Source organism: Salvia splendens, chromosome 11, assembly GCF_004379255.2.
Source record: "Salvia splendens isolate huo1 chromosome 11, SspV2, whole genome shotgun sequence".
NCBI lineage: Eukaryota > Viridiplantae > Streptophyta > Magnoliopsida > Lamiales > Lamiaceae > Salvia > Salvia splendens.
In genome coordinates this window covers 9271478-9283277 of record NC_056042.1, presented here as the reverse complement: position 1 = coordinate 9283277, position 11800 = coordinate 9271478, and the positions used below count along the sequence as shown (strand labels likewise).

The 11800-nt window shown below is 40.3% G+C and overlaps 2 protein-coding genes across 2 annotated transcripts; one reads left to right on the top strand and one right to left on the bottom strand.

Moving 5' to 3' along the window:
• Window positions 1-1090: 1090 nt before the first annotated feature.
• On the bottom strand, window positions 1091-2041 carry LOC121754401 (protein FAR1-RELATED SEQUENCE 5-like). The gene has a single exon (XM_042149764.1). The coding sequence runs from the start codon at window positions 2039-2041 to the stop codon at window positions 1091-1093; it is 951 nt and encodes a 316-aa protein (XP_042005698.1).
• A 3512-nt stretch (window positions 2042-5553) lies between these two features.
• LOC121754400 (F-box only protein 6-like) lies at window positions 5554-6696 on the top strand. The gene has a single exon (XM_042149763.1). It carries the CDS (start codon window positions 5554-5556, stop codon window positions 6694-6696), a length of 1143 nt encoding a protein of 380 aa, XP_042005697.1.
• Window positions 6697-11800: the final 5104 nt, after the last annotated feature.

Below are 11800 nucleotides of genomic sequence, written 5' to 3'. Positions count from 1 at the left end.
GGGCAGTGCAATATTACTTCTGAAGTGGCTGCTCGTAATATTCGAATATAAGCATGTATTAAGTTTTTGATATAGTGTTGTGTTTTATTAACACCAGTGAAGTGAAAGCATGGCTATAGTGATGTAGTTCCAGGGTTAGACTGATTTTCTGTGATTTTTTGATATAGTGATGTGTTTTGTTAACACCAGTGAAGTGAATGCATGGGTATAGTGATGTGGTTCCAGGGTTAGAGTGATTTTCTGTGATTTATTGCTATAGTGATGTGTTTTCTTAACACCGGTGAAGTGAATGCATGGGTATAGTGATGTGGTTCCAGGGTCAGAGTGATGTTTATTTCTTTGAGTTTTTGATATAGTGATGTGTTTTCTTAACACCAGTGAAGTGAATGCATGGGTATAGTGATGTGGTTCCAGGGTCAGAGTGGTTCTCTGTGATTTATTGCTATAGTGATGTGTTTTCTTAACACAAGTGAAGTGAATGCATGGGTATAGTGATGTGGTTCCAGGGTCAGAGTGATGTTTATTTCTTTGAGTTTTTGCTATAGTGATGTATTTTGTTAACATCAGTGAAGTAAAAAACATGGCTATAGTGATGTATTTTATGCACAATCTACGTCACTGTACTCTCAATATACATCAGTGATATGGAAAAACCGTACACTATAATCAAAATTTACATCACTATAGAGCATATCACTTATAATATTGGACTTGTAAGTAGTAAAACGAATACATATAAAAGGGAACTTATTGGCACTTGAGCTTAACACAAAAACCAAGTTTTCATTGAGATAAAATTCACTAAAAAGTGTAATAAAATGAATCATTAATGCTCTAAAAAGGCTACAAAGTGAACTATTTATGTCCAAATCCTCACCGCCTCTGATTTACCTTCTCATTAACCTTTTTGCAGTTCCTAGAATCATGGTGTCCAATCTCATGACAGTTTCCACACTTTCGACCTGGTTTCATTGCTAACTTCATTGCCGACTCATTCTTTGATTTCTTCCTACTTCCACTTCCCTTTGTACTAACAACATCAGGAGGATGAACTTCAATAAAGTTCGGAACTTGTGAGCCATAGAAGTTCTCAATCAGACAGAATAACACCTTCTCCGAGAAGCTGCTTCTTACCTTCTTCCATAATTGCAGCAAATGCATTGATTTGATCAATGTTCCCTTCAATACTTTGTGTTGTTTCAATGAATAATGCATACAAGTTTTTAAATGCAATCTTCTTCTTGTCCACAACAAGGTGTATTTCTTGATCATCACAAAAACCTCCATGTATTAGCTTTACAAACTGTGACTTCAACCATCTCCCTCCACGCAACTTCTCGGGTATCAACTTAACGAACTTATATTTCAACACACAAAATATATGACTGCACAATAGATCAAGTCTCTCAAACTTTTTGCATCCACAAAAATAGGTATCATCACCAATGGAGTAAGTCACTGTCCATGAGTTTGAATCCTTGTCCTTTACGTTATATACTTCAATCTCTCTATTGGTAGACACTCCTAGGGTTGCACAAGACAAAGAGAAACATGCATAAACTATCACTTCTTGAATTGCATTATAATCACTACCACTATATATTGTTGATGCATGTTTCTCGATTTCCAATTCTGTTCGCAAAATAGGCACTTTTGTTGAATCATAGTATTCAAGCTTTGCGCTATTACTTCTTTGAGTCTCCAGAGCATGGTTATAGTTCATATAAAATTTCATAAGGTTAGCCCGAGACTTTGAGTACCTTTTAAAAAAGTTATTCTGTGATTCAGACAAAGAGGTTGTCTTTATCAACGAACTCATTGGAAAATCACGGAAAAAGGCTGGAACCCAAAACCTTCTGGATGCAAACATTGATGAAAACCAGTCATTATTGGCCAGCCCATATCTTTTCATTATAGCATGCCAAGTTTCCTCAAATGCATCAGGTTCTATCAACTCCGACCATACACATGCATTCAGTTCCTTCTTTAGTTGTTCACTACCAAGCATGTTCTTTGGCAATTTGTCAACAACTTTATTCATAACGTGCCACATACACCACCGGTGTCTTGTATTGACAAGGACCTCCTCAACAACAACTTTCATTCCTAAGTCTTGGTCGGTTACAATGAGTTTGTGAGTCACACCCATACACTTTACAAATTGGTTAAATAACCATGAAAAGGAGTTGGCATTTTCCTTGGACAAAAGGCCAGCAGCAAATGTCATAGGGCGACCATGATTATCCTCAGTGGCGGATCCAGGACCTGAAAATGGCGGGGGCGGAACTTATATTTAAATATTAAATATTTAATTTAATATTATTTTTAATAATAAAATAAATAAATATTATATTAATATTTAAGTAGCACTAGCTTCATTAATAAAATATAAACATGCTTCAGCTTGCAAATATGTATTATTCATTTTAAAATAAAAAATATATAAATATAAACATGCTTTAGCTTGCAAATATGTATTATTCATTTTAAAATATAAAATTATTGTAAATATATGTACATTTTAAATCACTGTAAATATTATATACAAAAGTGGTATAAGTAGAGCACTAAATATTTATATTTCAAAAATATTTAAAATGTTTATTTTGTTACATAGAGAATAATTAAGATGCATGGATCAAATTATAAGTACTATAGGATAATAAAGACTTTAACACAAGATTAAAAATGATTTTAACTAAAGAATAAATATAACACCATAATATATGCAACTTAGTAAAAGTTTAGATTACATAAAGTATTTAAAGGTATTATTTTGATAATAAGAAGAAATATGAATGGATAAAATAAAAAATGAAAAAAAATATGTTTTTGTTGAGGATTGAACCCTAGACATCTTAGTTAAAAATCCAACAACCAAACCATTGAACTACTACATTTTATATGACATTTATTGGAAACAAAAATAGTTCTACACTCTACGGAGGGGGCGGATATGCTATTTTCGGCTTGATTCAATGAAAAATTTAGGCTCTCCGGACGGTCGGGTAGGGGCGACCGCCCCCACCTGCCCCCTGGATCCGCCACTGATTATCCTTGCCCGTAAAAGGAGCAAATATCATACAATACCTACATATTAAAATCACTATAAGGCATGTAGAATATACTTCACTATATGAACAATATACTTCAATAAAACGAAAAATAATTCACTATAAGCATGCAGAAATATACATCACTATAATGCACAATTTACATCACTGTAATGCACAATATACTTCACTGAAGTGAGAAATAGTAATTAGTGTGCGCATACCTATTTGTTGAGTATGTCGTATCAAACGAAACAATATCACCATACAAATGATAGTTTCTCTTGGCAGTAGGATCACACCAAAACAATCGTGTCATCCTATCCTTTAAGTTGACCTCGTACTCATATGTAAATGCACTACAAAGCTCATTCTTCCTTCGCATCTCGTTTAATAACATTTGTGCATCAGCTCCTTCCACGTATGCTCTAAGGTCACGTCTATAGTTGCACACTTCTAAAACAGTACACCCTACATAATCTAATCCACCAAGCACTTCTTTAAGTAAGCTAAAACTTAAAGTTGGACCAATGTTTGCATTAGCACAATCGAGGATGAATTTCTGATGGACTAAATCCAAATTGCGGTTACTTCATAAAACGCTTAGGCGTTCCTCAACCATCTCGTGATTATGTTCTTCAACGAAACTTTGTATAACATAACCAACACCCATAAAATACTTCCAAGACACTTTAGCATTACAATAACACTTAACAGAAGAACGCTTGCGTTTCACCTCAGATTGTTCACTCTTTTTTTGCTTTGTACCTTCTCGGCTACACACCACGTAAATCCAGGTAATGACATATTTTTCCTTTTTCGATCCCTTTTTACGGGTGTCAAACCCAACATATCGAGCATAATTGTTATAGAAGTCCAATGCACGATCAATGGTAATGAAACTTTGTCCAATTTTTGGTTTCAATTCATCGGGGCATTTTGGTACGTAAACCACTATAAGAAAAACACATCACTCTTAGCATGATTTTACTTCATTGTTGTTTACAAACCACATCACTATTAGTATGATCTTACATCACTGTTGTTAACAAAACACATTACTATTAGCATGATTTTACTTCATTGTTGTTAACAAAATACTTCACTCTAACCATGCATTTACTTCACTGTTATTAACAACATACATCACTATAGCAAAAAATCAAAGAAACATCACTTAAACGTGGGAAACATCACTCCCTAAACCCTAAACCCTAAACCTTACAAAACACATTACTCTTAACATGATTTTACTTCACTGTTGTTTACAAAACGCATCACTCTTAGCATGATCTTACTTCATTGTTTCTAACCATGCATTTACTTCACTGTTGTTAACAACATACATCACTATAGAAAAAAATCAAAGAAACATCACTTAACCGTGGAGAACATCACTCTAAGCATTATTTTACTTCACTGTTGTTAACAAAACACTTCACTCTAACCATGCATTTACTTCACTGTTATTAACAACATACATCACTATAGCAAAAAATCAAAGAAACATCACTTAACCATGGAAAACATCACTCTAAGCATGATTTTACTTTACTGTTGTTAATAAAATACATCACTATAGCAAAAAATTAAAGACACATCACTTAAACCTTGGAACACAGTGCACTCTTCAATTCACAAAACACACATGCTTCAATTAAAGCCTATATACATCACTTTAACATATAAATACATCACTCTAACGTATTTGAACATCAACTTCGTCACTCTAATCATGATGAGAACAAACACGAACTTTAACTTCGTCACTCTAATCATGATCGACCGTAATTGTTATAGAAGTGAACGAATAATGATTACCTTTAGAAGTCTCAGCTTCCTCTCCTGAAGATGATGAATCGGAATCGAAATAATCTTCGTCCGACCTCATAATTGAATCCATTGATTTGAATCACGATGAACGGATTGAATAACGATGAACGAATTGAATCGCGTCGAATTGAATTCAATCGCGATTTGAATGAAGTGATCAGATTTGGAAGGAAATTTGGAAGGAAATCGAAGGAGATTTGATCGCAGATTTGGAAGGAGAAAGAAAGGATTACAGATTTGGAAGGAGAGAATGAAAACCGCGTAATTTGATCGCATATTTAAATTTCATAATGTAATTTCCAAAAATACCCTTGGCCTATTTTATATTATTAAAATAAATAATATTTGTTCCATTAAGATGTGTGGCTGAGATTTGATCTATAGTTATACACTTAAAATTAGTTATATCTTGATCACTAATTTATATATATATACATATTAAATTGCATAAATTGTTTTGATATTTATTTGATTTCCTAGTTAATTAGAATAAATATATGGAAAGTTGTTCTTTGATTTTCTTTCCATTCCAGATTAGGGTTAAAGTTTTACAGTATCTACTCACGTCTTAGATTTAGGGCCTATATAAATAAAGACTTTATGATCAATACAAATATTTTTGTGAATTGTCTATGAATCCACTGAGAGTCTGAGAAATAGTACAAAAATGGTTGAATCTAGAGCCTCAAAGAAAGGTAGAAAGGGGCGAGTTAGTGAAATTGGAAAAGCAGATGAAATCATGGAAAATGAGATCTGGAAAGATTTTCCTGAGGATCTGTTTGAAGGTGTACTAGCAAGGTTTTTCCGGTTCCGTTCAGTTTGTAGGGAGTGGAATTCATTGCTTACTTCTGAAAGCTTCTCCCAGCAATGTGGCCAAGTAAAGCATGCTAAGCCTTGGTTCTATGCCATCACCTTCGATAACACATATACGGGAACGGGAGCAATGTACGATCCTTCATCGAACAAGTGGCACCATCCAACTGTCCCTGCTTTGCCAACCAAAGCAGCCCTATTTCCAATGGCATCAGCTGGAGGTCTCATCTGCTTAGTTGACTTCAGCCACAGAAGCTTCTACGTGTGTAACCCTCTGACAAGGTCATTCAAGGAGTTGCCAGAGAGGTCTGTGAAGCTGTTGTGGGATGATGCAGCTATAGGGATGACGCAGACGCCGAATGGTGGGTATAAGATCCTTTGTGTTGGTAGTGAAGGGGGCTACCAAGTGTACGACTCTGCAAATAACTTTTGGATTAGTCCAGGAAGCATGCCCCCGAGTATCAAGCTTCCACTAGGGATCACGTTGTTCACGTGTGGGGTGGTTGCAATTGAGGGGAGGCTGTATTTCATGCGGTCAAAGCCGGACGGGCTCCTGTCGTATGAGGTGGACACCGGGATGTGGAGGCAGTACGTAGTACCCATTCCTCCTCACCAGACTCTGTATGATTGTGCATTGGTGGAGAGCGGGGGCAGGATCATGCTGGTGGGGCTGCTGAAGGAGGATGCAGCGTCATGCGAATGTGTATGCGTATGGGAGTTGGGGATGACGACTCTGCAGTGGAAGGAAGTCGACAGAATGCCAAACATGTGGTGCTTGGAGTTTTATGGAAAGAAGAATGTTAGTATGAGCTGTCTGGGTAACAAAGACTTGCTTATGCTATCTCTTGATACAACTTGCCACATGGATCAACTTTTTATGTACGATCTATCCACCCAGGAATGGCTCAAGCGCCCTGGCTGTGTGCTGCCGACCATCTGCACCCGGAAGACCCGATGGATTGCCTATGGCACTGCTTGTTTGACTGCAATCCCTTAGTTTAGATTTTTAACTCTGTATTTTTATTTTATTGTTGGATTCTGATCCTCTACAAACCATCAATTGTTTGTTTCTTGGTTAGAAAGTGATGATGATTGAATGAATCAATTTGTGATGCCTCAAACAACCATGTATAGAAGAATCATATATTGCTTCAGTTTTGAGTTTTTAAACGATGAGTTGTACAATTCATGAGTCGTACTCAGCTCTGTTACAGTTTTTTCATATCCGCCTAGGCAGTTTCGATAGGAGGGGGAATTGATAGGGGCTCGGACCCGATCATGAGCTGCCTCTCTGTTAGGCCTACCATCACAGAACCATCAGACCTGGGCAAACCACCTAAAGAGACTCGCCAAGCCCGCCCACATGGTCGAACATCTTGACTATTTCTGCTTGGCGTTGTTTTGTTGTGGTTGATGGAAGATATATCTAATTGATGTTGTATCTAGATTAATGTTAATGAAACACATAGTGAATGTTTTATGCTTCCGAGTGTTATCTTCATGAACTTGAGAAGTCCATAGTTATTAATTATCCTGATCTGTCAAGCTGTGTTTTTCTTATAATACTATTTTATTGGTATTTGGTAGTAATAAAATATGTAATGAAACAGCCAAGTAGTATTTTTTTAGTTTCCATTAAGTATATCTTTGTATAACGTATATGAGTGATGGGGTACGTACTAAACAAGCCCAATAGCAGTGACGGCCCATCAGCCCAAAGCCCAAGGAAGAGTATCAGTTCGGCATTACCAAAGAGTTCGGCCCCAGCCTACAGCTCGGTAAAAGCCGACCAATCAGTTCGGCATTACCAAAGAGTTCGGCCCCAGCCTACAGCTCGGTAAAAGCCGACCAATCAAGCTCTACTCTCAGATCGGCAAAAGCTGCTCGGTCATAGTTCAGAAGTTCGGTCTCAGTATTCGACCGAACTGGGAGATAGTGGACTCATGCAGAACCTCCACGACCTCCACTACACGATCTATTTAGTGGTGTCAACTCATGCAGGATCTCATGCAGGATAGCGGACCAAACAAAGAGATAGTGGACCCATGCAGGATCTCATGACCTCCACGACATCCACTACCTAGTTAGTGGTGATGCAAGCCACGACCTAGTTAGTGGTGATGCAAGCCACGATCTTAGTTCAATGTATAAATAGAACTTAGATCAGATAGAAAAGGGGCTCTAGACATCAAATATCATATAGCAAGTCTGTATTTGTAAGCTGTAAACCAGATCAAGCAATACAATCTTGCCCTCCTTTCTTCCCGTGGACGTAGATTTACCTCAGTAAATCGAACCACGTAATTCCTTGTGTCGTGATCTATATTTTTCACCCGCATTTGTTACCATCAAAAATTCGCCAAACCATCACTGGCGCCGTCTGTGGGAAACAGAGAACCAAATTTGTGATAAAGCGAATTTTTGACCCCTTTTTCCACCCAAAAAAAAAAAAAAAAAAAATGCATACCAGATCACATAACACCCATAATACCGTTCGTGATAACCCTGAGGAAGCTAGTCCAGCCCGCAGGTCTGGAAAACAGCCTCGGGAGAAATCTACTTCCAGTTCTCACGGAGAAGGAACAAGCCGCTCAAAGACTCATCGCACCGAGTCTTCCCAGCAGCCCGATTTGAACGAAGCTGTCAAATTGTTTTTGGCCGAGAAGCAGGAAGAGTTCTTAATTTTCCTGCAAAAGAGCCAAAAGCCGGAGACGAAAACGGTGGATTCTCCCTCCTCATCCAGACATGAAAGTCACTACCGCAGTAGTGCTGTGTCTTCCAGGAAGAAGAATCCTCAACCCCGACATGTTCCTGTTCCTCCTCGGTACCGGAATCACAGGAGAACTCCATCTCCTCCATACCGAAGAGATGTCGGGTTCGCCATGTACGGAGCATTGAAGACTCCGTTCTCGGATGATATCACCCGAACTCCCTTGCCACAGAACTACCGAACTCCGTCGATGACTTATGACGGGTTAGAGAATCCTCATGACTTCCTGGGACGCTATCAGTATAACATGGCGAACCAGGGTCTCAATGAGGTCCATATGTGCAAGCTGTTTCCCGAGCTGCTTATCGGGAACGCAAGAAGGTGGTTCGATAGCCTCCCCCAAGGCAGCATTAGATCTTACCGAGATCTAATGGATGCTTTCCACAGGAGGTTCTTTCAGAAAGCGGAAGCCCGAATCACTTCGGCTCAGCTGCTTTCTATACGTCAAAGTCGCGACGAAAAGATCAGCGACTTTATGACGAGATTCCACAAGGAATGCCTACAAGTAGATGATCTCAATGATCTACTTGTCATTTCGGCATTCCAAAATGGAATCCTGCCCGGAGCTCTCTACAGAAAGCTCGTGGAATGCAGTCCGCAAACAGCTCAAGAGATGTGGGACATTGCGGACCAGTTCTCTCGTGCCGATGAGGCAGACCGTCGCAAACGGTCTCTAGACAGCTCATCCCGAGGAGACAGGAGGAAGCCCGATCATAGCGATCAGGGACATCCTCGCCGAACTCCTTTTGGCGATCAGGGACATCCTCGCCGAACTCCTTTTGAAAGGATTCAAAGGGCTCCGGTGCAAGACTGATTGGGGCCACGTCTCAATCCTGAGAAGCCGCCCGCTCAGTTCGTACCATTGAACAAGTCGAGAGCGGAAATTTTCGAACTGCATTCCGATATGTTCGAAAAACCAAAGCGGATGACGAAATCGGCCGCGCGTCGACCTCAGGATCAATATTGCTCCTTCCATCAAGACCACGGTCACGATACCGAGGAGTGCCGACATTTGGCTGCAGGTATTGATGCTCTTGTGAAAGCAGGGACGTTAAAAAAATACCAAAGCAAGCAGCCGAAAAAGAACAAAAAGCAGAGAGGTGCAAACTGCGCTCCTCAGGATCTGAAAAAGCAACAGGACCCCGAAGACGATGACGAGCTGCAATATGATGGAGTAATCCTGACTATTGATGCTCTCCCTGCCGGGAAGACTAAATCGTCCCTGAAGTCAGAGCGCAGAGGCTTCAATCGAGAGGAGCCAACGCATAAAAGGCTGAAGCAGGACGAAGTGATTACATTTTCAGATGCAGATCCCGTCCCGGCCATCTCTCCTCATCAAGACGCTATTGTCATCCAAGCCGGAGTGGCAAACAAACTGATCCACAGAGTGTTTGTGGATACCGGAGCGTCAGTCAGCATTCTTTTTAAAGAATGTTTCGATAAACTAGAAGTGGATCCAGCTCGGCTCAGTCCGGCTCCACTTCCTCTGAAAAGTTTCGCCCAGGAGGACACCCGCCCTGAAGGTATTATCAGCCTTCCGATCACGGTGGGAAAAGCGCCTACAAGCTCCAGTACGATGATCGAGTTCTTTGTGGTAAAAGCTCGGTCCCCGTACAACATCATCTTGGGAAGAGACTGGCTCAACGCAGTTCGGGCCGTTTGCTCTACTTATCACCTCACCATCAAGATTCCCACTAAAGGTGGGATAGCGGTCATCCGAGGTGATCAAAAGAGAGCAAAAGAGTGTCTGCAGATTGCGCTTAAAAGTGCCGAGCAATCAGATCGGCATCATCAAGCATAGCAATCACAGCAGCCGGAGTCTGAGGCAAGCGAAATGACCGAAGTCACACCAGAGTCGAACTCAATGACCGTTCAGTTATACGAAGATGATCCATCCAGAACGGTCAAGATCGGTTTCGCGGGAACGCCTCTACTCCGGGAAAAGACCATCCAGCTCCTCAAGGAGTACAAAGATGTCTTTGCATGGTCTCCGTTGGACATGACCGGAGTGCCCCCTGAGGTAATCACTCATCGGTTAAATATTGATCCTTCAGTCCGGCCTATAAAACAGAAGCAAAGACTCTTTGCGGCAGAAAGAAATCAAGTCATCCATGACGAAGTCCGCCAATTACTGAAAGCGGATGTATTATTCGAGGTGAAATATCCTTCTTGGGTGGCCAATCCTGTGATGATCAAGAAAAAAGAAGGAGGATGGCGGATGTGCATAGATTTTACCGATCTAAACAAGCACTGTCCTAAAGATTGCTATCCCCTTCCGAACATAGATAAAAAAGTAGAAGCTTTGATCGGCTTCGAAATTTTCTGTTTTCTTGATTTATACAAAGGCTACCACCAAGTTTTAATGGATGAGAATGATGCTTCAAAAACGGCTTTCATTACTGACTTCGGCATCTTTGCTTATAAAAAGATGCCATTCGGTTTAAAGAATGCCGGAGCCACATATCAAAGGATGGTAGATAAGCTCTTTCGGCATTTGATCGGAAAAGAGGTTGAAGTGTATGTTGACGACATAGTCGTCAAAAGCAGAAGCACTTCGGAGTACGAAGACAACCTCAAATCCACCCTCGACGTGCTCAAAAAAGCCAACCTCAAACTCAATCCCCAAAAATGTACCTTTTTGGTAGATTCGGGAAAGTTTCTGGGTTGTTGGGTTTCAAGGGACGGACTCAAGGCAAATCCCTCAAAAGTTCAAGTTGTTCAGAACATGGCGATGCCGAAGTCCATACATGATGTGCAAAGACTAACTGGATGTCTAGCCGCACTGAATAGATTCCTTTCCCAAGCAGCCGAAAAGCAACTACCGTTCTTCAAAGTGCTGAAACAGGCACCAAAGTTTGAGTGGGGAGCCGAGCAGAAAAAGGCTTTTGACGAGCTCAAAAGTTATTTAGCCAAGCTTCCAATTCTCTCTGCTCCAACAGATGCCGAAGTGATATTCTTATACTTAGCGGCATCAGATCAAACCATTAGCGCGGTGCTTGTACGAGAAGAAGGCCTAAAGCAGCTTCCCATCTACTTTACAAGCCGAGCATTAAGAGGTCCAGAAACAAGGTATCAACCTCTGGAAAAAATTGCTCTGGCGTTAGTAAATGCAGCAAGGAGACTGCGGCCATACTTCTATGCTCACAAGATATGCGTCTTAACCGATCTGCCACTTCGGCAAGTTTTGACCAAGCCAGAAGCATCAGGCAGAATCGCCAAATGGGCCATAGAGTTGGGAGAACACTCAATAGAATATCTACCTCGGAAAGCCATCAAGGGACAAGCCTTGGCAGATTTTCTTGCAGAAGCAAAGTTCGATCAAGCAATCCCT